The sequence below is a fragment of the Bufo bufo genome, chromosome 2, assembly GCF_905171765.1.
Source record: "Bufo bufo chromosome 2, aBufBuf1.1, whole genome shotgun sequence".
Classification (NCBI taxonomy): domain Eukaryota; kingdom Metazoa; phylum Chordata; class Amphibia; order Anura; family Bufonidae; genus Bufo; species Bufo bufo.
The window spans coordinates 333,499,368-333,527,038 of NC_053390.1; the positions used below are offsets into that span (position 1 = coordinate 333,499,368).

Consider the following 27,671-nt stretch of genomic DNA (forward strand, 5'->3'; position numbering starts at 1 on the left):
ATGCAGGCTTAGAAATTAGTTTTAAACAATCTCCTCTGTGTGGCTAGAGAGAAAAAAGTGTAACGCTGTCTACAGATCTGAGTTTTCGTTTTGGCAGTAGAACTAAAGGTCATCGTTTCTTTCTCACAAGTTAATGCTGTCAACATTGTGTGGATTTATGAAAATTGGCTGAAGGAGCTGGTAGTAGATGCCCAGTATCCCAGCTGCTGTTGTGATAAATTGTGTAATATGGCCTGGATTAAAAATAATACTCATTTAATTTGTTTAATGATACTAGCATGAAAAAGCCAGCACGCCTGTCCTGAAGTCAAGCACGCCAACTCCTCGTAGTGATGTACCGACTCCCGGCACAAGTGCTACGTCAGGTCTTCGCCCGGGACTTGGCAAGCCCCCCTCCATGGACCCTCTGATTAACCAAGCTGGTAAGAATTCCCTTTTTCTTCTCTGCTGTTTACTTTGCATATGTTTCGTACATAATACCTTATGAATCTTTAAATGTGTTTTTCTCCCCCGGTCCTCCCATCAAAGAGGGCTGATGGATAGCAGATGTTTGCACTCCATTTTCAGCAGCTGCACCACTTTCAGGCAGACTGTTTACACTTGGCTTTATTTTAATTCCAAATACTCCAATTTTCGGAAAGGCAGGCAGGAGATATCCATCTACTTATTCTCAATGTAATGCCGGTCTCAAACCCATAATTCCCAGTTCCAGTTGGTTAATATTTGCTATATGCATACAGCGAGCGATCGCAGCAATGTTTACTTTCACAGGCAAGTCCTTTCATGTAAATCCTTGAAGAAATCTATTTTCCTTTGTGAAGCGACTATTAAAATTCAGGAGCTTGGCCTAGAATAAGATTAATTCCAGATCTCTCAGCCTTTATCTTTCAGTCTTGGCAGAGGCAACTATATTGTAAATAAAGCTCCGGCTCTGTACAAGAGGGGGCGAAATTCCATTATCGTAAAGCCAAAAAGTGCTGCCTCGATGAGAGTCCTTTCCTTTACCCTCCTCACTCCATATTGGAAGTGTATGTACACTTGTCCTCGTGTTTGCTACAGTTTCCAGTGCGTATTATGACCTGTAGTAAGCACTTCTTTCCTTCCAGCTGCTGCAGGTTTGAGGACACCACTAGCAGTCCCAGGACCCTATGCTACTCCGTTTGGGATGGTACCTCATGCTGGGATGAACGGCGAACTTACCAGTCCAGGAGCTGCGTATGCAAGTTTACACAATATGTCTCCACAGATGAGCGCTGCTGCGGCCGCAGCTGCTGTTGTGGCCTATGGCAGATCACCAATGGTGAGTGCAGCATTTTATTGCATCTTCTTAAATAGAATTGATCCATTGATTGACAGCACGTAAAGAGGAGGCCTTAGCTGACACTCTTCTGCTGTGCGTCTTGCCTGTTCTAGGTAGAATGTTCTGTACCAAAGAGCTGGCCTGATACTGGCAGAGCAGTAGGAGAGCTTGTTGCTCTACATAAGGCAGTGTTCACACAGCCGCATAGAATTTGCTGCAGAATTAACCTAAAAGTGCTTTGCATAATGCAAATTTTGACATGGTTTTTAATTTGGTTATTGCATCGTAGTCTGAGACATTGGTGTTCTAATCTGCTAGAAAATTATGGCATATGTGGTGCATGATGCAGAATGGTAAGGGTAGGTTCACAGTTTTTTTTTTGGAGGACTTTTAGAGGCAGGTTTTTCAGCCAAAGCAGAAGTGGATCCACCAGGACGGAGAAGTATAAATCCTTCCTTCTAGATTTCTAGTTCCTTTTCGGACCCGCTTCTGGCTGAAATGCTTGCAGGAAAATCTGCTTTAAAACCTCTGCCAAAATACTCTGCATGAACCTATCCTGTATACAACTTGCATGCAGATGGGGTTCTGTGAAACCTCATCCCTTGCATTGCACTGTGCTTCATTGTAGACTTTCTTTTCTTTTTTTTTTTTAATATTTTTTTTATTTATTAAAGCTCCATTCATTCCAATTAGTTGTCCATTTACAGTGAAGAATACCCAGACATGAGTGGCCCATAGCTCTGTAGGCACTGTAATGTCTGCCACTAATGGATGTCACATGGAAAGTTGACGTTTTAACTGTAGTTTCCTCTTAAAATTTGTACAGGTTGGCTTTGAAACTCCTCCCCATATGAGAGTGCCAGGAATGCCTCCAAACCTAGCTGGAATCCCTGGAGGAAAGCCGTATGTATACATTTGGTCACCTTTTATACCTTGCTGAGTAGTTCTGTCAAGTTCTTCTAAGGCTTAAAAGGAAGTGAAGAAATACAATCTGATCTGCCAGCAGCAGGTTGTGGCTGGGGAAAAGGTTTATTGTAGCTTGCATTCATTTAAAGAGCTTCTGTCAGTATGATCAACCCTATTAAACCAATCGTATTGCCTGGTACGACTTGATCATCCTGATTTAAAACTGTACTTTTGCTTATAATCTTGCACCACTGCGGGGATATGGGGACTTCTACATTTATGGAAATTTGGCCGTTCGACCTGGCACAGCTACTCCCCTCGGTGCTCGGTACACCTCACCTCCCCTTTTTAATAGACAGGTCTAGACAGCCTAGCCTAATGGTGCTTGCGCTGTGGCTCATTTAGTCATTGGTGGCCAAATGTTTATGGTGTAAAAACAGTCTTTGGTGTCTGTGTGTTTTTGGCAAAGACTTATGATTTGCATTATTTTGCCAGTGTGATTTGGCCAATATGTATGCAATTATTGGTGGCAGCGGAGCCTCTGCAGACCGGAGCGAGCACTGTGCGTGTAGAAGGGAATACTTACCTTTCCATCCTCCCAGCAGCTGCGTTGCTCTCCTCTGTGAAGCCACAGGCACCTACACTTCCACGAGCACTGATGTCGCTAACGCACACACTGCCACCAATGACTGTTATTACACCATAAATAACGCTGCACCACCAATCACTAAGGCCTCTTTCACACGGGCGTCATGAATTTGGGCCAGATAAGATGCGGGTGCTTTGCGGAAAACATTTTAATGCGTTTTGCACGCGCGTGAGAAAAATCTGCATGTTTGGTACCCAAACCCGAACTTCACAGAAGTTTCGGTTAGGTGTTGTGTAGATATTATTTTCCCTTATAACATGGTTATAAGGGAAAATAGCATTCTTAATACAGAATGCATAGTACAATAGGGCTGGAGGGGTTAAAAAAAATACTAATCATAATTTAACTCTCCTCATCCACTTGTTCGCGCATCCCGGCTTCTCCTCTTTCTTCTTCTTTGAGGAAAAGGACCTGTGGTGACGTCACTGCGCTAATCACATGGTCCATCACCATGGTGATGGATCATGTGGTGATGAGCGCAGTGACGTCACCACAGGTCCTTTTCCTCCTGGACAGCAAATTAGAAGACAGAAGAGAAGCCGGCTGCGCAAACAAGTGGATGAGGTGAGTTTAATTTTTTAATTTTTTTTTTAACCCCTCCAGCCCCATTTTACTTGGCATTCTGTATTAAGAATGCTATTATTTTCCCTTATAACCATGTTATAAGGGAAAATAATAAAGATCAGGTCTCCATCCCGATCATCTTCTAGCAACTGTGCGTGAAAATTGCACCGCTTCCGCACTTGCTTGCGGATGCTTGTGATTTTCACACAGCCCCATTCACTTCTATGGGGCCTGCGTTACATGAAAAACGCACAAAATAGAGCATGCTGCGATTTTCACGCTCTGCACAAGTGATGCGTGAAAATCACCACTCATGTGCACAGCCCCATAGAAATCAATGGGTCCGGATTCAGTGCGGGTGCAATGCGTACACCTCACGCTGTCTAGCCATGTGAATCAAAGGGGAGGGGTGAGTGTACTGAGCACCGAGTAGCAATAGCGGTGCTCCAAGGGCTACAGCGGGCCCCTTGGTGCTGAAACTGCTTACTTTCCCTAAATATAAAATTTCACACTCTGCAGTGGTGCAAGCTAAAAAGAAAGGTATCTGTTAAATCGGCACAATCAACCCTACCAGGCAATATATCTGACTTAATAGGGTTGATCATGCGGACAGAGGCTCTTTAAATTCCTGCCCATATTCCATGTACACTAAGGGTAGAGAGTGCAGCTAAAAATGACCACTTTGTCTGATGCTGCTGCCTAGTTTTGGGTAGTATTTCCTCTGCTGTCATCACGGCTGTTACACGGCTAACGCTCTGTGTCCTTTCCCCGTTTATCATCTTCCTCTTGATTTTACTTGGTTGTAATGGTTGTGCCAGACCTTGTTCTATACTGCACAGTCCATGAACATCCTGGAAACCTTGCCTGACCCTGATGTCTGGTTCATATGGACGGTGCATACTTTCCGCAGTATACAATGTGGAGAGATTTGTCTTTTGTTTTGCATCTATCAAGTGATGGCACTATATGAAAGTGCTTTGTGGGACATGGTGTTGAGGGGACCGTATCAAGAAGGTTTTGCATTGCAATAATGCTAAAAACTATGACCCAAATAACCTCTTTTGGGAACTGTAATATGAAAGAATGGAGTCGTAAAGGTTACTCTTCCTACCGTGTATATGCATTTCATTGTTGAGGTTGTCCTCAAAAACCAGACATTGGTGGGGATTTTGGCTGGTTTCATGAATTCCACCACCCCATTCTGAGTAAAGTAAAACATTTGGGAATGTACAGGAAATGGTCTGTGACTTGTGGTCTTAGTTTTTACTTTATATGAAGTCATGTTAATATAAATCGTGTCCTATAGCACACTGGACGGAGCGTTGCTGCTTTAGTACATTGGAGTATAATGGGAGTCATCCCATAAGAGAGGGGATATCCTGCTATAAGGAAAGGTCTTGTAGTGTCACAGATTAAAGTGGAAGTCCAGATGTTCTTCCTTAGGTTGTTTAGTCATCACAGATGGGGAGAGAACACGCCTTTCTTTATGGGTTTCAGTGCCTAATTATTTTCCATGCTTCAGGCCGAATCGGAAACTATATTTAATCTATGTCAAGTGTTTTCTTGTTTGTGTTTGTCTTCAGAAGCGTCTGAGCCATCGTGGCATGATATTGTAGAGCTGCTTGTTCTGCAATCTAGGTGATCCTTACATCATTGTTTAATGTGTTTTTCCCCAGGGCCTATTCCTTTCACGTTACTGCTGACGGCCAGATGCAGCCAGTCCCATTCCCCCCTGATGCTCTCATTGGCCCAGGAATCCCTCGGCACGCGCGGCAGATAAACACACTAAATCACGGAGAAGTAGTTTGTGCAGTTACCATCAGCAACCCCACAAGACACGTGTACACTGGTGGAAAGGGATGCGTCAAGGTCTGGGACATTAGCCAACCTGGCAACAAAAGCCCCGTCTCTCAGCTGGACTGTTTGGTAAGTGAGCAGGAACTTGTGTTCTAGGTAATTTCTCCTTGGAGACTGAAGGAGGAAATGATTTTCTGGTCTTGTGATGTCTTGAATACTGCCAGAACAAGTTTTCTAGGTTGTCTAATGGGTACGTTTATTTTGCCTCTGGGTTTATTTAAATTTTTTCCTACAGTTCTGTGTATTTTGAGTTGTAACCTTGCATAATATTCCGCTTCCTGCGTAGTATTTCATGTGTGTTCTTGGGTCTAAGTATAGTATGCTTAGCTGCACGTCGCGCAGCGGCCTGAATATTGTGTTCAAGCTGCTTACGATCACTTTCTCATGTTCAGCTCCTTCTAAGTGCCACTTCATTGTGTGATGGTTGAAAGAATTGATTCTCGTGCGCTGTAGCCAGAGTCGATCGTCTCCGCTCTGTGTGTGTGTATGTTTACCCTGCTTGTTTGCCAAGTAGGTGGTTGGAAATTGTTAGATGACGGTTATGAAAAATAATCTCAGGACTTGGCGTTGCTATGCGGAGTGTTTACCTAGGCTTCTCCAGCCGTACACGTACAGACTGCCTTTGTCATTCGGTTGAAGGAATGTACCTGTGTAAATAATGCACTATTTATAACATCACAATAAGTGTTTTAACTTTTTTATAGCCACCAAAATAGTCCGCACTGTAGTCACGGGCCATTTTATTTTTCCGCAAGTGGGCTTTGTCTCTGGTTTGTGTCTGGAGAACCAGTGATTTAGTCAGACACCCTTTTTTTATAGTGTTTACAGAAAAACTACAAAAATGCAATAATAAAGATTAATTTTTTTGCTCCACTTCTATAGAACCGGGATAACTATATTAGGTCATGTAAATTACTCCCTGATGGATGCACCCTCATTGTTGGAGGGGAGGCCAGCACGTTATCCATATGGGACCTGGCAGCACCTACCCCGCGTATAAAAGCAGAACTGACCTCATCGGCTCCTGCCTGCTATGCTCTGGCCATCAGTCCTGATTCCAAGGTCTGCTTCTCCTGCTGTAGTGATGGCAACATTGCCGTGTGGGACTTACACAACCAGACTCTTGTGAGGTAAGTCATTGTGCCTCCTGCTGATAAGTTACTTCTGTTAATGGGGCTAAAAATCTAGTCCTTATATTGGTTCCTCCCTGATGTTAAAGCTGCGGACATCGTTGGGGCTTATCCACGGGTCAGTGTGCTGTGCAAGTTCTCTATGGACAGCACGCGGATCCATAGAATTTTATAATGTGTATTCAGACAGGTGTAAAGACTGGCTGGCTTATTTGCTAGCAACCAATCGGATTCCATCTTACACTGTCCAAAAGAGCTCTGAGAAATGAAAGGTGGAATCTGATTGTTTGCTACGGGCAACTAAACCAGTTTTACTTTACACCACTTTAGATTTATTTATCTTTTTTTCTTTTACGGATCGTTTGTTCCCAGGAAACGCACAGCAGCATGAGCTACTTTGGTCTGTTTTGTGAACAAAGTGCATATTCTGTTCAGTTGAACCAGAACACATTGCATAGAAATTTGCAAAAAAAGTTCAATCACTATGAAAAGACACTGACCCACGTCCAGAACTTTACGGCACATGTGCACGTTCAGGATTCATGTGCGGAGAATCCGCACTGAAATTCGCAGGCAGATCCGTGTAGTCAGTCCGCATCAATTGGTGCGGATTTTACTCTCCCAATTGAAGTGAATGGAGAAAATCCGCGAGGAAAAAAGCTGCATTGTGAATTTCAAATTCTCATAGAATACAATGTACATGACCACCGGTGCGGATTTTCCGCACGCAATCTTGAAAGTGTGCATTTAGCCTTACAGTTGAAAAATTTAGATGCTTTCTGCCAGTTGGTTTGATGCTCGATGGCCTGCTACACATTTAACTAGTGTGCCCCCTTCACAGAATTGGTAAGAGTAAGCCCACGACACACGTTGCCTACACATAATGTAATGTTACAGTAGCATTAAGTGGATGAGATTTTCCAAAAGTTTTCAAAGTTCAACGGTCATGCCTTGGGTTTAAAAAACCTGCACTTGGTCAATTTCCTCTGCGGAAGGAGCTCTGATTTATTGCAGATCTTCTCCATTGACTTCAGTGGCTAAAACAAAGTCCACAGATCTTCAGGTGATGGATTGTAGCAGATGACTCTGCTGATTTCCATCCTTTGCAGTCTTCCACCCTAAGGCCTCATGCACGCGACCGTATTTTGTATCCATGTCCAATCATCATTTCTCGCCCAGTTTCCTTGGGGGACACAGAAGACCTTGGTATAGCTCGTCTCCATAGGAGGCGTGACACTAAGTGAAAACTGTTAAGCCCCTCCTCCACAGCTATACCCTCAGCCTGGAGAGAGAGACTGCCAGTTTTTGCTTAGTGTCCAAGGAGGCAAGACACTCCCTGCTCTGCAGGGCTGTTTTCTCCTTGTTTAAATTTTAGATTTTTACTTTTTTCTTTTTGTTCCAGATCATCAGAGACAACAGAGACGCACTAGACCTCTCTGTTTCTCCCGGGGTTGAGCTGCGCCAGTGCCGGTCACCCGCACTGCTGCCTCCCCCACAGAAGGCAAGGTGGATCAGGGCAGCCTAGCTCCCCTACATCCCGCCAGCGCAAGGGTCGCCCGCACACCAAGTCCCTCTTCCAGCGTCCTGCCACTACGGTGCCAGTAGCTGAAGGGGCGACCCTGCTGGAATGGACCGAGGGTGAAGACGGCTGTGGTAAGAGAGAGGCTTCTCCAGCCCTACGTCCCCCACCCTGGTCTCCTGCGTGCCTGACCCCCATACTGGGCCTCTGGACCCTTCCCCTGCTGGACCTAGGCTGGCCCCTGGGGTGCAATCTGCTCCCCGCCCCTTTTTCCTGGCCCTCATAGTACATGCAGCTAGTGGCTGTCTCCCCACAGCTAGCTGCAGAAGCTGCGACATAGTTTTTGCCGTCGCCTGCCTTCTCCTCACGGGCACCCCCTCTCTGGTCCCCCCCATCTCGCCTGATCACATTGGGCCTTACCGGAGTGTGCAGGACGCTGCAGTGGAGTAAGGCCTCACCTCCGGCCAGCACTAATATTCCGGTGCGGCCGGGCGCCACAAAAATTTTAGGCTCCTTGGGGTGGGCTCGAGGTGGGCTCCCGCGGCCGGCGAGCCGCCATTCCGGGCCCCTTACTCTTCCGGCCGGCGGGGTGGGCTCCCGCGGCCAGCAAGCCGCCATTCCGGGTCCCTGTCTCTTCCGGCCGGCGGGGTGGGCTACCGCGGCCGGCATTGGGCTTGACTATGCAAATTTGGTCCCAGGCTTCGCGACCTGCTGGGCCGCAGTTCCGACCGGCCCGCGGGGTGGGCTCCCGCGGCCGGTTTGAAGCGCCATTCCGCCTCAGGCCCCGGCGGTATAACGGGCCGGGCGCCGCAAATTTAGCCCCCGGCTTCGCGGCCTACTAGGCCGCAATATTCCGGTCTCTGGTGGAGGGGGCGGGAACTTCTCCAGGCACGAATTCTTCCCGCCTGGAGGTTCCTCCGCCCTCTGGGGATCGCAGCGCCACCCTCCAGGCCGGATCCCTGTTAACCCTTTGGGTACAGGCCGGCTCCCAAATGGGCCTGTATAGTTGGCCCCCCTTTTTTCCTGTCTCTCAGGTGCCCCTATATGGTGGCTCCCCTTTAGCCTCAGAGAGGCTGTGTTTAAAAAAAAAAAATAATAATAAAATAAATAAATAACAGATCACTAATTTCTATTGGACTGCGCAGGACGCTGCAGCCTCATCAGTAGTGCTGCATGTCTGCATGACCTCTTTCCACAGGCGGCATGGTGTTGCGCTCCCAGCCTGCGTCGCTGCTAGGGCATTTCCCCTTTTAGGCGGTTTTCTTGCCTCTTCCAGGATACGGCGCTGGCCAAGTGCATGCGGCCCTTCCGTAGGCAGCATTCATCATCTCTCCAGTTATGGTGCCTGCCATGTGCATATCCCCCCCCCTCCTAGGCGGGATACCGCACTCTCCCTGGCTGCCGGCTGGCCATGTGCATGACCCCCTTCTTAGGCGGAATACTGCACCTTCACCGGATACGGTGCTGGCCATGTGCACGACCCCCCTTCCATAAGCGGAACGCTGCACTCTCTCTGGATTTGCTGCCGGCCATGTGCGTGACCCCCTTCCATGGGCGGAACGCAGCACTCACTGGATTCGCTGCCGGCCATGTGTGTGCCCCCTTCTCTAGGCGGAACGCTGCACTCTCACTGGATTCGCTGCCGGCCATGTGCGTGACCCCCTTCCTGGGCGGAACGCAGCACTCTCATTGGATCTGTTGCCGATCATGTGCATGACCCCCTTTTTTTAGGCGGAATACTGCACTCTCACCGGATACGGTACTGGCTATGTGCACGACCCCCTTCCATAGGCGGAATGCTGCACTTTCACTGATGTGCTATGATGTACTCTCACTGGTTTTGCTGCCGGCCATTTCATAGGTGGTATGCTGCACTCTCATTGAATTCCCTGCCGGCCTTTGGTATGCCTCCTTCCCTCAGGCAGCATACATACATCCCTCTGTCTGTGGTTGTTTCCTCGCAGGTACGTTGCTGGCCATGTGCATGTACCCCATACATGGCGGGGTGCTTGCACTCTCGCTGGATCCGCTGTCGGCCATATGCATGACCCCTCTTCCGTGGGCGGTGTACGCACTCTTGCTGGATTCGCTGCCAGCCAGGGGCATGCCTTCCTTCCTCAGGCGACATACACACATTCTTACTGACTGTGTGTGTCTCTCGCCAGTACGTTGCTGGCCATGTGTATGACTCCCATACATGGCGGTGTGCTCGCACTCTCCCTGGATGAGATGCTGGCCATGTGCTTTACCCCCCTTTTTCTGGGCGGCATGCTACACTCTCACCGGATACATTACTGGCCATGAGAATAGCCCTCTAACATGGGTGGAACGCTTGCACTTCCATTGGATACGGTGCTGGCCTTGTGCGTGACCACCCCTCATTTCAAGGGCAGAATTTGGCACGCTCATGAGATTCACGGCTGTCCTTGTATGGCTGTGCTGGACTTGTACATGTCCCCCTTCATTGGCAGAGTAGTGGCACTCTCACAGAGTTCAGTGTTGGGTGTATTATTGCACACTCACTTAATGCTAGGATACCCCTGTGCATGTTCCCCTTTCACTAGGTGGACCTCCTGCGTTCCTGCTGGATTATAGGGTATGTCCTGCTTCTCTGAAGTAGGTACGGCCTTAGGCATCACTCCCTTTTGGGACGGGCCTTTGCACTCTTGCCGACTACAGTTGGCCAGGTACAATTTCCCCCCTTTCGGGGCGGACTGATTGCGTTCCATCGCATGCTATACTAGGTTTGTGCATAACTCCCTTTCAGGTTGCACTTTGCAATTCCGTACATGCTGTGGCACTCTGGGGCGAGCCCCCCTTTTTCTAGGTGGGTTGGCCTTCTCGCTGCTTACGGGGCTGCTCGTACGTATGCCTCACCTGCTTCCTGCGGCATACTTTTGTTTTCTTGGGATACGATGCTTGCCGCAAGCCTTGCACTCGTCTCTAAGGAGTTCATTCTGTCCACCTGACCGGACAGGCTCTGCTGCACCGAGCTGGGTGGTACTCATTCATTTAGTTGGCCTTTCATTCAAAGGAGTGTTCGTGGGTCCTAGATGCATGCCCATTCGTCCTTCCGCAGCATTGCTTCCCTGCGCTAGTGGTCACATGGTCGAGAGTGCTGTTGTCTGCAGCGCCTCTCGAATTCTTCGTTGGCTCTGGCAGGACTGCGGTTCCCTTGCCTGCTGCAATTTCCTCCTCTTCGGATGCAGTGTGGTATGAGTCCTTCCTCTTGGCGCCTCTACGCTTCTGTCTGATCTGCTACCAGGTTCGGGCTGCTCTTCTCGGGAAGGTCACCCAACTTCTCTTGGGTGCTCGATTACCCAGGTCCGGAGGACCTCCGCCTTGGGTTCTTCAGGGTATTCGCCTTCTGCGAGGCAGTGAACCGGGCGTCTCAGTGTAGCGGGTTCCGCTTTTGAGCTGTCCTATGGCTTCCCTGTTGCCCACTCCTCCTCTTTTCGGTTGGAGGGTGTTATGCCGGCCTCTGTCTCGACTACCTTATCTCGCCGGCTTTGTTTGGCTCCCGCTCGGTACAGATCACTCCGATGTGGCTTCCCGCCAGACTTAAGAGGCTGTTCTTTCACTGTCCTCCCCTCTGGGGAGAGCATGGTTGTTCATGTGGATGGTTCCGGTGTTCCTTTTGGCCTCGTACTGTCTCCCTTGTTCACACTGGCTGTATTAGCTGTGTGCCTATTTACCGAGTCTACCGCGTTCTGTCCTCCCACTGAGTGCAGATTGCGTGGTCCATTCTAAGACAATGGTCCTGCTGTAGACTTACCTTCTCGGTAACTTGGGGGGACTACCTTTCGGTCCAGATTGTCCTTTGATCTCCCACACCGGGACTGTACAACGTGGTTACTTCAGCATGGACTTTAGCCTGTCTTGTCCTGGCATCTGGCGGATCCTTTGGTTTCTTTCCGTCTGTCCTTCTGCTCCCCCACTCGGGTGGATACGGGACAACGTTGCTCGAGGGCCGACGGGACTAGTTTTGTCGACCCTTCTGCCCTTGTTACTGGTCTGCGCCTGATCACATTAGGTTTTCCCCCGCTTGCCAGGCGACTCCAGCGGGTTCGCTACTGTCCGCTCCTGGCTGTGTTTCGTCCAGGATCTGTCGTAAGACTTAGGGTTTTTTGTCTTGGGTTCTGTGGGAAGCTGTGCATTCCCCACTCTGAATTTCTCTCCCCATGGTTCTGTCTTTTTTTCAGTCCGGCCTGGACCTGGGACTGGGACTCCTTTACTTGAGGTGTCAAGTGTCGGCGCTGTTCTTCCTCTTCCAGCGTTCCCCGGCCCTCTGGGCCTGTCAAGACCTTCTTCCTCGGAGTGGCTCTTTGGTTCCTCTGTACTGTCCTTCGGTACCGCCCTGGGGACTATATACTGAGCTCTCGGCGCTCCAATCTTGTCCTTGGAGCCGGTACAGAAGTTCTCTCTACCCCTTCTGTCCTGTACGGTTGTGTTTCAGTATCAGTCGTGTCTGACGGGTGCCTGAATGGCCCCTTTTTTGTTACGAGCCTTCTGTCTTTTCCAGGACAGGGCTGTTCTACATCCTGTTTCTTTCTTCCTTCCTTCCTTCTGAAGGTGGTGTTTGCCTTTCGCTTCAACACTTCACCTATTTGGACGTTGTTTGGGCCTTGCCGTTTTTACTTGGAGATCTCCGACTCTTGTCGACGTTCGGCCTCTTGGGTTTCCAGGAGGTCTGTGCATAGGGTTGACGGACTCCAGGGTGGTTTTTCCTCCGCTTGATCAGATTGGCTATTGCTGAGTTTACCGCACCAAGGACAGGATTCTGTCTTTGGTGTCACCGTTCATTTCACCAGAGCAGTCGGTGCCTCCTGGGCCGGAGGCATTGGGCTTCGGCCATGCATTTGGGCAAGGCGGCCACAGGTCTTCCTTGCACTCCTTACCGAGTTCTACAGGGTGCATACTCTGACTTTGGCAGATGCTGCCTTGGCCCGCCTGGGTCTGCAGGCGGCGGTTCATTGATGCCTTTCGGGTGCTTCACCTTGGTGCTGTGGTCCCTCCCCCTTTTGGACTGCTTTTGAACGTCCCAAGGTTTTCTGTGTCCCCCAAGGAAACTGGGCGAGAAAACGAGATTTTTGTATAACTTACCAGTAAAATCTCTTTCTCGCTCTTTCCTTGGGAGACACAGCACCCACCCATTCATTGTTTTTTTCTCTGTACGGTTTCCGAGTTTTTGTTACCCGTTGGGTAGTTGGCTTGTTGGTTCCTTGTTGGACTTTGCCAGTTGCGTGTCCAAGTAGTGAGAAAAGGCAGTCTCTCTCTCCAGGCTGAGGGTATAGCTGTGGAGGAGGGGCTTAACAGTTTTCACTTAGTGTCACGCCTCCTATGGAGATGAGCTATACCCAAGGTCTTCTGTGTCCCCCAAGGAAAGAGCGAGAAAGAGATTTTACTGGTAAGTTATACAAAAATCTCGTTTTTTTTTTTGTCGACAAAAAAAGCACAGGGATGCTGTCCACATGCTTATGTCCTATTCTTGTCTTTATTGGAAACGAGTCCTTTTTAGTTATGAAAAATGCAGATTGCACATGGAAGCTGTCCATACTTTTCAGACCTCAATATAGACGCGGTCGTGTGCATGAAGCCTAATTGTGCTTTATCTTGCTAAACTCCATGAAATGGGATGAAACATAAGGGTATATTCACACATGACAGACTTTTTTTTCTTTTTTTTTCCATCGATTTCTGCAGCTGTTCCCTTTATCTGAATAGAGCTTGCAGACATCTGTGTGCCTAATGCAGAAAAATCCCATTGACTTGTTTGAATTTTCAGTTGCAGAAATTTCTGCAACCCATCTGCTATGTGTGAACATATCCCAAGGCTTTCATGTGTTCACATTCCTGTTTCCAGCATTTTTTTTTTTTAACATTTATTTTTTTTGAGGTCTTCCGTTGTGATTACCAGTGTTTTTTTTATTGCACTGCTAAATACGTCTGCAAGGGGAGGGCAAGTAGTAGGGGAGCCAGACTTCCCTTTAAATGGATATTTTGATGGCTTTCCTGGAGGGTAATGTCATTTCATTATAGTGAAATGCTGACATGGAGTTCTTGGGAACTGACCTTTTGTATTTTATGCTCCATGACCCTGACATTTGGAATATCTTAATACCAGCAATGAATGCCAAAAGGGTTAAACAAGGCTTAGCAGGGATTTTTATTTAATTGCTCTTAGAGCTAGGTTGTATGTAGCTCACATCTTTCTGAATCCTATTAGGTTGGCAAACCTGCTTGTATAGAAGGCCAGCAAACTATTCTGTCTGGAATAAATCCACGAGGCTTTACAGGCTGTTTGGCAGGCGCATGACAGATTTGGGACTGATAATTCTCCTCCCAACCTTCAGATGTAATTTTAAGCAAGCACAGCCAGTGTCGTCCTGGCATAACCTCCCTTACACCCACCCCACACCCCTGGTCAAAGTGCTGTGTATCTGTTAAATGCTTGTGTGGGTCTATTACATCAGTAAAAGTGAGCGCTTTAATATTGACAGACTTGGATAAAGTTCTTTACTCCCATTAACATTACCTCTTTAAATAAGGATCAGCCTCAGATTTCTGTTGCAGATTGTGCAGGAGATGCAAATCAAGTTTTCCCGATGTGTTTTTACTATGTGAACATCCCCATTGCCATCGTATAGTGGCAGTGCTTGGTATTGCAGCCCAGCCCCATTGGCTGGAATGCGGCTGAGCTGCAACTAGGCCTTGTGACCGGTGTACAGTGAGGTCACATGGCCTCTTCTAACAGCTGAACGGCAGGGTCCATGCAGATCTGATATTGATGACCTCTCCCCTGGATAGGTCATCAATAGTACCTCACAGATAACCCCATTTAAGAGCTTAATCACATGACCTATTTCTCTTCAGTGTGCAAACCATTTTTAGGACTGTACAACCCACTGACTAAGGCCTCTTTCACACTTGCGTTGTTGGGATCCGGCGTGCACTTCCGTTGCCGGAGGTGCCCGCCGGATCCAGAAAAACGCAAGTGTACTGAAAGCATTTGAAGACTGAGCCGTCTTCAAAATGCGTTCAGTGTTACTATGGCAGCCAGGATGCTATTAAAGTCCTGGTTGCCATAGTAGGAGCGGGGGAGCGGTATACTTAGTCTGTGCGGCTCCAGAATTACGTCAGAGCGCCCCATGCGCATGGATGACGTGATCCATGTGATCACGTGACCCATGCGCTTGGGGCGCCCTGACGTCACTCTGGAGCGCCCGGGGAGCCGCACGGACGGTAAGTACACTGCTCCCCCGCTCCCCACTACACTTTACCATGGCTGCCAGGACTTTAGCGTCCCGGCAGCCATGGTAACCACTCTGAAAAAGCTAAATGTCGGGTCCGGCAATGCGCCGAAACGACGTTTAGCTTAAGGCCGGATCCGGATCAATGCCTTTCAATGGGCATTAATTCCGGATCCGGCCTTGCGGCAAGTCTTCAGGATTTTTGGTCTGAGCAAAAAGCGCAGCATGCTGCGGTATTTTCTCCGGCCAAAAAACGTTCCGTTCCGGAACTGAAGACATCCTGATTTCTCTCTATTCAGAATGCATTAGGATAAAACTGATCAGGATTCTTCCGGCATAGAGCCCCGACGACGGAACTCTATGCCGGAAGAAAAGAACGCAGGTGTGAAAGAGCCCTAATACAGTTCATTGGGGCTATTCACACTAAGTTGTATTTATTTATTTAAAATGTTTCTCTCGTGTGTGTTTTTTTTTTTTTTTTGTTTTTTTTTTCATGGCCAACTAGGGGATGCTACCAACGGTCCTATTCAGGTCTGTTTTTGGGGATCAGATTCTTCAATGTGTGGCAGTTAGAGAAACGGAAGCCTTCTGTGTACCATCTATTTTTCGCATCCATTGTTCAGTGGAAATAAGCCCTCGGACTCATTGCTGTTTAAGCTTTCTAGAATAATGCCTGTCATTTTGAACCTGTCCTTGTAGTTTAAATTTGTTAGAATGGGAGGAGTGGTGTTCCATTCCACTGGATTTACAAGAGATGACATGTGTAGGAAAAGTCCAAAGCTAACAACGCAGCAATGTTTACCTTGACTACTGGCAGGAAATCATTATTCAATCTTGTTTGCCTTATCAGGCAATTCCAGGGCCACACAGATGGAGCCAGCTGTATTGATATTTCTAATGATGGTACCAAGCTCTGGACTGGAGGTTTGGACAACACTGTACGATCCTGGGATCTCCGTGAAGGTAGACAGCTCCAGCAACATGACTTCACTTCACAGGTAACAGCTTTATATTGTTTGGTTTGCATTTATACTTTGAGCTAGTTTTTGTTTTTTGTTTCTATGTCTAGGCTTGCCAAATAAGCTTCAGTTTTACATATCGTGCTTTGAGTACCTGCTCAACGTTCTTGGTTTAATCTTATCTATTTGTCTTCACCATGTTTGACATGAAGTTCTCCAGTCTTTTTTTACAGCCTGAGCAACCCTTTATTTGTAATGACTAGAGGTGACCATACACATTAGATAGAAGATGGTTGAACAATGATCTTACCACAGCCATAGACATTTTAGTCCATATTGGCCGTTGTTTAAACTGGCAATATACGTTGATGAAATATGGTGCTGGAGGAAAGATCTTGCTGGGAACATGGGATTATAAATCATACCCAAACCATGTAACCAACTAAGCAATAGCTTAAAGGGAACCTGTCACCAGTTTTATGGTGTCCAAACTAAGGGCAACATAAATAAGTGACTGATTCTCTTAGCAAAATGCTGGGTCACTTTCTTTAATTGACCCAGTCAATCTGCCAACATCTTGTATTGAAAAGCTCCAGCTGATAATGAGGAGTCATGAATATTCATGAGCTCCTGACTCTCCCTGCTTACCTGCTGCTGATTGACAGTTGTTTTCCATATGAATCAGCAGCAGGTGGGAAGGGGAGTGGCTATAGCTGTTAAATAAACGCTGGACTCACTGACATCACGCTGGACTCAAATCAGCTCATTAGCATGCGGCATGTGGCATCTTTGTGTGTATATTATGAGGTAACCATCTGTCACACCAGTAAGTGAATACATCTAAGGTACTTTTTAGTAGTTAATGATTGTATATAATTAGTTAGATTATAATCAAATATCCACATGACAGGTTCCCTTTAACCCAATAAAAATACACGTGGACACTTTAATGGGTGGAATAAATTAGGCCATGGCCATCGTTATTAAAGATTAGCTTAAAGTCATTTAACAATAAATCATCATCAATATCTTAACAAACCAATAATTAGACCAGCCATAAGCTCGGCCTAAACTACTGACTCAACTCATCCGCTCACCTAATCAGTGAGTGAGTTTTACCCTCCTTCTAATAAAGTAGCCGTGACAGTTGGCAAAACAAAAGGGCAAGGGCGGGGCAGCAATCCTTCCACAGGTACTTGTCTGACAGCGCACGGCTGACAGACACCACTCTTATAAACCCTAACCAGGTCCCAGCAACGGCATCTAATAGGCCCCTCCCAGACCCAATGAATGAACTCTGCCACTCCGCCCAGTAACCCTACTATTTTTAGCCCCTACACCTCACATCTTTGGCGGGAAAAATTCCTGCCAAAACCCTAAATATAAATCTCTGGGATGATTATAATCCCATGAGGATCCCTCCATATTTCTTTCCGGGATACTGACATTCTTTCACAGAAAGATCTTTTGTCCACAGACTATCTTTCTTCAAACAAAATATATTTCATGTGACTATTGAATGAAAATTTTAAAATATAGACGACTACTTCTTTTCAGACTATAATTGTCATCGGTTGGCTAAGGGCTCTTTCACACTTGCGTTGTTGGGTTCCGGCATAGAGTTCCGTCGTCGGGGCTCTATGCCGGAAGAATCCTGATCAAGATTATCCCAATGCATTCTGAATGGAGAGAAATCCATTCAGGATGCATCAGGATGTCTTCAGTTCCGGAACGTTTTTTGGCCGGAGAAAATACCGCAGCATGCTGCGCTTTTTGCTCCGGCCAAAATTCCTGAACACTTGCCGCAAGGCCGGATCCGGAATTAATGCCCATTGAAAGGCATTAATCCGGATCCGGCCTTAAGCTAAACGTTGTTTCGGCGCCTTACCGGATCCGACGTTTAGCTTTTTCTGAATGGTTACCATGGCTTCCAGGACGCTAAAGTCCTGTTTGCCATGGTAAAGTGTAGTGGGGAGCGGGGGGAGGAGTATACTTACCGTCCGTGCGGCTCCCGGGGCGCTTCAGAGTGACGTCAGGGCGCCCCACGCTCATGGATGACATGTCGCATGGATCACGTCATGCATGCGCATGGGGCGCTCTGACGTCACTCTGGAGCGCCCCAGGAGCCGCACGGACTGTAAGTATACTGCTCCCCCGCTCCCCACTACTACTATGGCAGCCAGGACTTTAATAGCGTCCTGGGTGCCATAGTAACACTGAACGCATTTTGAAGACGGATCCGTCTTCAAATGCTTTCAGTTCACTTGCGTTGTTACGGATCCGGTGGGCACCTCCGGCAAATGGAGTGCTCAACGGATCCGGACAACGCAAGTGTGAAAGAGCCCTAAAACGATCGTTTCACTTTTCACCCAGCAAATTATGGTTTTATTTGAAATTTTCCATTTTGATCAACTTTGGATTGGTGTATATTGCGACCTCAAAGGAGTTCTTCAGCCTTTATTAAGTGATGGCTTATGCTCAGGATATCCCATCACTAGCTGATCTGCTGGGATCCAACGCTGAGCACAGCTTCCAATCAGCTGTTTGGATGTAGCTTTGTTGCTGCAAGTTGGCGCCGGAACTACACAGCTCTGCCAACCTTGTTGTGGAGGGTGCTTGTTACTACAGTGCTGCTCCCATTTGAAGTCCGTAAGCTCCCTCCACTACAAGGTTGATCTTGTGTAGTTCCGTCAACTTACAGTGACTAAGCTTCACTTGAACAGCGGACCCCCATGATCAGCCTAGTGATGACCTTTCTTGAAGGTAGGCCTTCACTAAGTAAAGGCAGGACAGTCGCTCTAAGTTATTTACCATCTCAACTTCAGCAATAAAACCCAAGAAGTGGATACTAGTGGCTGTTCACACCACCTGCATTAGGCAGAATATACCAGGCTTTTTTTTAATTATATATATATATATTTTTTTTTTAACATGTTCTTGCTTTTATTATGTTTAGATCTTCTCTCTTGGATACTGTCCAACTGGTGAATGGCTTGCAGTAGGAATGGAGAGCAGTAATGTGGAGGTTCTGCATGTTAATAAGCCTGACAAATATCAGCTGCACCTTCATGAGAGTTGTGTGTTGTCCCTAAAGTTTGCATATTGTGGTAAGTAACTTCTGAAGACTGGTTCTTTTTATTATAATGCAAATTTTAAATAGATATTCTCAAAAAAAATACACAATTGCTCAAACGTTAAAATGAACATATGGTGGCGAAATTATCAAGCCCTGCACTCTAGAATTTTGGCTTGATAAGTCGCAAAATAGGGCTGTGTGACCTTTGCCCAAATTGTGTGACGTTTTTGCATTTTTATGCGACGCGTTTTGAAAAGTGTGAGGGGAATTGGTGGTATTAGCTTTTTGAGCTGAAGACAGGTTTCATCTTTCCTACTCCAGTAAAGGGTGGAGCAACATCTTAAAAGTGTTAAACTTATACATGCCCCAAACCTATCAAACATTGATACATTTGGTGCACATTAGGCTACTTTCACACTCGCGTTTGGTGCGAATCCGTCATGTATCTGCACAGACGGATCCGCACCGATAATACAACCACATTCATCTGTTCAGAGCGGATTCGTTTGTATCATCTTACCATTGCCAAAATGGATCTGTCTTGAACACCATTAAAAGTCATTGGGGGGCGGATCCGTTTTGCATTCAGTGAAAACTGATCCGTCCCATTGACTCACATTGCGTGTCAGGACCGATCCATTTGCTTCCATTGTCAGGCGGACACCAAAACGCTGCAAGCAGCGTTTTGGTGTCCGCCTCCAGAGCGGAACGGAGGCAAACTGATGCATTCTGAGCGGATCCTTATCTATGCAGAATGCATTAGGGCAAAACTGATCCGTTTTGGACTGCTTGTGATAGTCCTGAACGGATCTCAAACGGAAATCCAAAACTCCAGTGTGAAAGTAGCCTTACAGCAATACAGACTCCTGCAAAATGGACTTTAAAGTTCTCTTCATAAGTCTCTCCCATATTTAATATGTAGCAGAAAAGGGACCTGCCAACAGCAGGTAAGATCATCTCTCCATGTATCCAGTTATGTCTCCTTATGGAGCAGAAGGTCTGATGGTGCCTTCTGAGAAAGTGTCCCCTTCTGGCCTTTCTCTATAAACCAGCTCACAGCAATACTGACTAAAAAGCAGCTGTTCTAAAAAGCCGAGCAGACCACAATGAATGTGTGCTGAAAGCCACAAACACCCCCGGTTTAATGTTAGAATGTTATTTTATTAGTGCCATGGACCCCCCTGTGCCAAGCTTGTGTTGGAGGCCTTCCAGCACACTTTTTCTTTCTTGGTGTGAGGTTAGGAAGCTAACCAATGCAGTTTAATACATTTTCGAAGTGATTTCCACTGTTGTGTGAAGTCACTCAGAATTGCCATGTTTTTTTATTCTTTGTTGCTATTATAGGGAAGTTAAGCCTTTAACAAAATGTGCATTATGCTGTATGACGTGTTGGCTCGTTCAATAGGAAGGTTGTCGTGGCCTTAATGAATGCTTGAAGAGATCTCTAGTTAGGCCTGTTTCACACTTGCGTTTTGGTTTCCGGTTTTGAGATCTGGCAGTGGATCTCAAAACCGGTCCAAAACGGCTCCGTTTGATAACCCATCCAGATGCTTCTGTTCCGTTAGGATGCGGTTGTGTTACATTGAAACAGAACAAACCAGATCTGGCATTAAAATGGATCCGGCATCACTGACTTGCATTGATTTTGCTGCCGGATCCAGTTTGTTCCGTTTCACAGACAAGACACACAACTGCAGCTTGCATTGGTTTTCTCACAACTGCAGCTTGCATCGGTTTTCTTTCCGGTCAAAAAATGCAACAAAACAGAATGAAATGCATCCTGATCAGTTTTATTCCCATTGACAATGGGGACAAAACGGAACCCTTTTGGCACGGTTTTTAGATCCTCTCCCGGATGTCAAAACTGGAATGCCACAGCGCAAGTGTGAAACAGGCCTTAGTGACCTCTTAGTTTATTGTGTTAAGACAGTTTATGAAAAATGTCTATTAAACCCTCCTTACCAGATTGCCCCCAGAACATCAAGTCTGCTAGTGTTACTTGCCCCATTACCATTCCTCCCTCTCCCTCATCATATAATGTGCTGCTGTTCATATATTGATTTATATTCAGTCATTTCAGGGTCAGATTCATGTGAAATTGAATTGCTCACAGGAAGTTCAGAAAATGTAATCGTAGGGAGGACAGGATCTTGAGTTCCGAGAACCTCTAGGTAGGGTATGGTCTGGTTTCAGGAGGAAATTGGACAGACAACAGGGGATCTGCCAGCAATAAATATGTGATCATTACTTACCTGGCAAGATCCCACGCCGCTGCTTTGGTTCTTCAGGCCAAGACTTGCGTGCAATGGTGACGTCATGTCAACAACTTGTCACTGTTGAAGCCAATCGCTGACCTCTTTGGTGCATGCCAGTGATAAGCTGCAGCAGTCACGTGTGGGAATTTAACTTCAACACTTAGCCAGGTAACTAGATACTGAGCAGGAGGATCGGATTAGTGACGCGGGGTCTGTAATGAGCACTTCTTTATTGCAAGCGGATCCTCGTGTTGTCAGGTTTCCTCCTGAAACCAGACAACCCGTTTAAGGTAGCCATACAACATTAGATTAATGTTGGCCAAACGTGTTGATTTCGGTGGGACTGGCTGGCCATCTGTGTATGAACTGTCTCGCCTTTCTCTTGATGTCAGATGTTGGGGGTTAAAGAAGGATTGCCTTGTTGATTTCAGCATGCCCAGTCCTTTTGTTCCCAGGGACAGATTTTTACAAGCCTGTACTGTAAATGATGTTTGAAGCTCTTATGATTTTCTTCCTCTAAAGGTGGTACATATTTGGCTGACTGCTATACCTCCCAATCCGCCCTGCATGTGTTCTCTCAATACGTGTGCAGTTGCCAGTCACCTCTGCCGACGACTTATCTCCTGTATAATCAAAGGATCATGTTAAAAACTGATCATCTGACATTTGCTATTGAATCAAAAATAGTGTAGACAGAACGGTCATAACTCTTCCACAATACGGGATAGGTCAGTATTTTAGGCAGGGTGGTGATGGTCTGATACGGGGCCTTTCCCTAATACTATAAACCCTTGCCTATAAAACGGAATAGCCACCCCGATAAGGGTGATCCCGTATTCAGGAACCTCCTAAAAGCCCTTGGTTGGCCCTGAAGACAGATGTTAGACACCTAGGTAGGGTGTCCTGAAGTGGGTCTATTAGATAACCTACTCTAAACACAAAAAAATAATTGCTGAGTACATCAAAGTAACAAACAAATACGGAGTATATCAAAATAAACCCATGCTGAATACATAATGACAGAGGTATAACACTGAGTACATCAAGGTGAGTCATCGCTGATTATATAGTGATAGATGCTAAATTCTAACCAGTATCTGGTTATATACTAATTAACTAAAAGACACCTTCAGCCTCCAAGGATCATTACGATCAAGGTATAGGTCCCTTTATCCCAACGCGTTTCGCCCAGTGCATGCAGTGGGCTCATCAGGGGACATCAATGCAGTATTTAAATAAGCATCAGAGGAATTATTGCATGCATGACCCAACCTGGTGGCCACCACTTTTTTATGACACCAGTTAGTTATAGATAAAGGGTAAGCGTTAATAAGACACTGATTCGGCAAAAAGAAAGCAGTAAAGACGTTGGACCAGTGGGCCTGAAGACACCCTCACATTACATACAGATAGGTTATGTACATCCTCGTATAAGATGTAAGACTACATCAAAGATTGTACAGATAACAGGTACCTGCGTGCCCCATATGTTAAGCCAAGTTTGGTTATCAGCCGATATAGATGCTGTTCGATAAGGTACATGGGCCGCTGTGAATCAGTCTATAATGAGATAATAGAGCTATATCAAACGACATTGCAGTATAAATTGGTGCCATAGAATGGAAGCGCAGCTCTCAAAAGCCCAAGCAGCCTACCTGCATCACCTAGTGGATCTGTGTGGCGGGCGGACATGGATTAGCACGGTTTTAAATAGGGATCGACCGATTATCGGTTTTACCGATATTATCGGCCGATATTGAGGATTTTGACCGTTATCGGTATCGGCATCTATTTTGCCGATATACCGATAACGTATTGGGAACACAGAACGCGCTGCTCTCAGCGCTCTCCGTGTTCCCTCAGCAGCACAGGGGAGAAGGAAGCCGTGTCTCCCTCCCCCTGTGCTGCCGCCAATTAGAGGAGAGAGGACAAAAGGGGAGGGGCTGTGGCCGCCGCTCCACCAATGAAGATAAGTCTCTCATTAATTCATATACAGGAGGCGGGAGCTGGCTGCAGAATCGCATAGCCGGCTCCCGACCTCTGAGCGGTAGCTGCGATCTGCAGTAGTTAACCCCTTAGGTGCCGTGGATCGCAGCTACCGCTCATAGAGGTCGGGAGCCGGCTATGTGATTCTGCAGCCAGCTCCCGCCTCCTGTATATGAATTAATGAAAGACTTATCTTCATTGTTGGCGCAGTGCGCCCCCCCAAGCCCCCCAGTATTAATCATTGGTGGCGCACATAATCTGACAATTATTGGTGAGAGCCATATATAAATCAAGTCAGTTTAAGGGTAAGGTCAGTGAAGGGTAAGGACAATCAATAGAGGGAGTAAACGTACCCAGTTATAGGAATGGCCACATATTCCAAGCTAATGCAAATTTAACCTGGGACAAGTGTGTTACCCACTCAGTAAGATGCTAAATATGGCCGGCTATAAAAAGCAAGAAAAATCTATATTCTAGTTAAGGCCAGAGGGCGAGATAGTGTTTAACACATATATCCACTTAGACTCCTTTTTGTTTTAGGATTTTATCAGTCTCCTCCCCTGATTGAATGCTTTATAGTCTCGATCATGGTGTCTTAACATTGCCTCCATGATGGAGTATTACGTGTCTTGAGAGCGGTTTGTTGCGAACATCCCAGACATGCTCCAAGATTCTTTTTTTAAAAGGTTTGCGGGTCTTACCCACATACTTTCCTCCACTTTCACATTGGGCCAGGTACACCAAACCTACAGTGTTACAGTTGGCAAATGTATGTGCTGTATAGGTCCGTTCTTGGGCACTATTTGAAAGTGTCACCTACTGCTATAATGCCTTACATCTTTTGCACCTATGGGTGGGTGCCTAGAATATATTACATCTTTTTTAGGCCTGATTCCTCAGAATACCTACACCTTGAGAGACCGGACACAATCATCGTCCCAACAGAACAAGAGGTATTCACATCATCCTCTAGTCAGACGGTTATTTTGAACCTGTCAGGAACACCCTTGTCAGATATGGAACAGAGAATTTGAACTAAAGGACTATCGTATGTACCCACCACACAATTCAATTCTTCTTAATGGGTATAAGATCTTCACTAAGGTGGCATAAGATCTTCTGTAGAGGAGGATGAGGTATCTAAAGAGAATGTCCCCAATGGGGCGGACACTGGGGATGGTTCTCCCAGTTGTTGTTGTTCCCCTTTCGTAATGGAACTCTCTCCCCCTCGGGCCAGGGAATTTTGGAGGTCCAATTGTCTCCCAGGGTAGTAATTAGTTTGTTGGTTCCCCCTAAATGGTGCCCTCGGGGTGGGGAATCTAGACCTTGCTCTGGTCCTACCTCTACCGCTCCAATTCGATCGCTGATTTTCTATATTTTTTATTTTTTTTGTATACAATGTTTTTGGGTAATTTTAGCGTTTATGAATAAAGGCTACGTTTTAATTAGGGTGGTACTCGGTTAATACTCTACATTTGATTTATACTACCTTTAAATATATTCACCCTCTGACGGGTTATTGTCTTAGCTGTGATTAATCTTCTGACTTTTGCTGTCAAGGGAGAATCTATACATGGCCGTCCAGTCCATCTGAAATCAAGGGGTTCAACTGACATTCATCTAATGTGCATGGCCAAATTTTGTGCGTGAAGTGCTTTTTTTTTTTAGAAAAACCAAAATGATATTCTGCAATGAGTGACAGTTTCAGTGATGCAGTTTTTTCCTTTTTGCTTTATTAATACAGGTAAATGGTTTGTGAGTACAGGGAAAGACAACCTTCTTAATGCTTGGAGAACTCCCTATGGAGCCAGTATTTTCCAGGTGGGTTTTACATTGATCTTAGAGCCCTTCTAATACAACTTTCATATATCTAAAACTGCTGAAAGCTTTATTAATTCATCTCAATTCCTTTCTTAACACAGTCCAAAGAATCCTCATCTGTTCTTAGCTGTGACATCTCCACGGACGACAAGTACATTGTCACTGGATCTGGGGACAAGAAGGCCACAGTCTATGAAGTGATCTACTGAATGTTGGTGAAATGTTCTCAGAAAGACTATCTGGGCCAAAATCTGCTTGTTTGTCTAGAAGCAGGAAGATTTTTTTTTTTATAAAATGGAGAATGGGATTTTTAACATGGATATTAAACTCTATTACCTGTGTATACAGAGCGTACAAAGGAACTTGCATCATTGTGGGCTCAGTAATGGCTTGGAACAAATTTGAAGTGAAGATGGACATCAAATGTCTTAATATGTCTGCGTTTTTTTGTTTGTTTTTTCTTCCTATGTGACTCAAGGCTGAGGAACAGATATCCTGAAGATTGGTGATTTACCAGATTCTTGAAATACATGATCCTGTCTGTCCTAAAATATTGTCGTCCTTTTTTCCCCCCCCTTTTTTATTATATTTTTTGTTGAAGGTCAAGTTTTTGTATAAAATGTAAATATATTTGTTTTCCTACAGTAAAGGCTTTAGTACCAACAGCATTTTTTTATTGTCAAATATGTAAATTGATACCCATGGTGTATATAGGATTTGTAATTACTCGGTAAGGTTGTGAAGGTTTATTTTACCTTTGGTACACTGTAATAGGTATAGTGAAGTTGTAAATGTTATAAAATGCAGCTGCAATGAATGGTCATCTGTGTCATAGGCTGCTAGCTTAAATGACCCATACCCTGTATCTCATACCTCTTCTCTAGCTCAACCGACTTGTAACTTGATTAACTTCACCTACAATGGAGGTCTTCCTGTTGACGCTGGTTTTCAGAAAACACTTCCTCCTCGCGCAGTACTGAACTGCAGCCTTTGCTGGAACTCATGACGAGTCAGTCTGTGTATATAAACAATTAAATGCATTTGTAAGATTAGAACTGTACACAGTCATATTTTTATGTTCATACTTGATGTGGACAACTTAGATGGGTGCTTTAATTTAGTGCCATCTTGTTGAATCAGCTTGACCTTTTTAGTCCACTTCTTACGCCCCCCCCTACCCCTATGGTATAATATAATTGATAGTGTTTCATGGTTATATATAGAGGCATGCAGAATACTGTGTTCTGTTGCTCTAGTTTGAAATGCAGAACAGGAACGGATGCCTGTACAATGAATCTTCCTCAATTTGTAGATGCATGTATAGATGGCTACCCGCAGATCTTGGAATGTATACTTTAAGGCTAGGTCTACACATGTAAGAATGTATGAGACTCTCATGCAGTTGTTACATTGTAGGCTCTAGGTATGTGTTACAGCATAGAAACAATGGCTGCTTTGTGTTCCTTTGCAAGATCACAATCAGTTACAACCATTGTGGTACTGCTACTCAAGCAAAATCTGTTGTGTACTGAACCGAAGATGGTAGAATTTTTTTTTTCTTTTTTTTTTCTTCATATTTTGTTACTTTGTGGTAAGAACATGACCATTTCCTCAAACCTGGCAAAGTCTTTCAACTGATTTATTTATTTTGGAATTAACCCCCTTATTTTAGAGGTCAATAATCCTACTACTATTTCTGCTTCCATTGAGTTGAAATACATCATCCAATGGTTTTTTAAAGAGTAACGTCTTTGTTAATGAAGTGTAAACTTCATTAGTATGTCCGAATAAACCTTTATACACTGTTACTTTTTACTTTCTAGTTTTTTTTTTGTGTGTGCCTGTTTTCATTAGTAAGAGTTGACTTTTAACCCCTTCAGGACACTGCCATTTTTTACCTTCCTGACCCTGCCTAATTTTGCACATCTGACAGGTCACCCTGTGGTAATAACTTTGGAACGCTTTTACTTATCCAAGCCATTCTCAGATTTTCTTTTCATGACACATTGTACTCCAGGTCAGTGGTAAATTTGAGTATGTATACGTTTTATAAAAAAAAATCCAAAATATACAGAACATTTGGAAACATTTGCTCTTTTCTAAATTTTGACTTTGTGTGCTTTTAAGATGGATAGTTGTGCCTCATAAAATAGTTTCATATGTCTAATTTGTAAATGTCGTTTTATATATTTTTTTTTAGGAGGCTTAAATTTTTTAAAAAAATTACTTCTAACTTTCTAAGAATTTCCAAAAACAATAAAAAAAAAAATAAAATAAATCCGTTCTGAAGTGACTTATAGGGGCTTACATAATAGAAACCCCGAGCTACTCCTACAGTGGAAACCCCCAAAAAGTGACCCCATTTTTGATACTACACACCAAGTAATTTGAGCTTTGAA

The 27,671-nt window shown here is 45.5% G+C and overlaps 1 protein-coding gene across 5 annotated transcripts in view; it reads left to right on the plus strand.

Annotated features, from left to right (window-relative positions):
* TLE1 (TLE family member 1, transcriptional corepressor) overlaps window positions 1-27,194 on the plus strand; it is a 69,261-nt gene extending 42,067 nt beyond the window's left edge. For 3 of the 5 annotated variants that reach the window (XM_040417042.1, XM_040417044.1, XM_040417045.1), the window contains 10 exons: window positions 278-422; window positions 1,107-1,300; window positions 2,127-2,203; window positions 5,096-5,345; window positions 6,159-6,406; window positions 16,026-16,173; window positions 19,091-19,241; window positions 25,196-25,272; window positions 25,374-26,216; window positions 26,247-27,194. In XM_040417042.1, the coding sequence (XP_040272976.1) occupies window positions 278-422; window positions 1,107-1,300; window positions 2,127-2,203; window positions 5,096-5,345; window positions 6,159-6,406; window positions 16,026-16,173; window positions 19,091-19,241; window positions 25,196-25,272; window positions 25,374-25,481 (1,398 nt within the window). In that variant the 3' untranslated portion in view covers window positions 25,482-26,216; window positions 26,247-27,194. The remainder of the gene's footprint in view (window positions 1-277; window positions 423-1,106; window positions 1,301-2,126; window positions 2,204-5,095; window positions 5,346-6,158; window positions 6,407-16,025; window positions 16,174-19,090; window positions 19,242-25,195; window positions 25,273-25,373; window positions 26,217-26,246) is intronic. The other 2 variants (XM_040417041.1, XM_040417043.1) reach the window with 2 other exon arrangements.
* The last annotated feature ends 477 nt before the right edge of the window (window positions 27,195-27,671 follow it).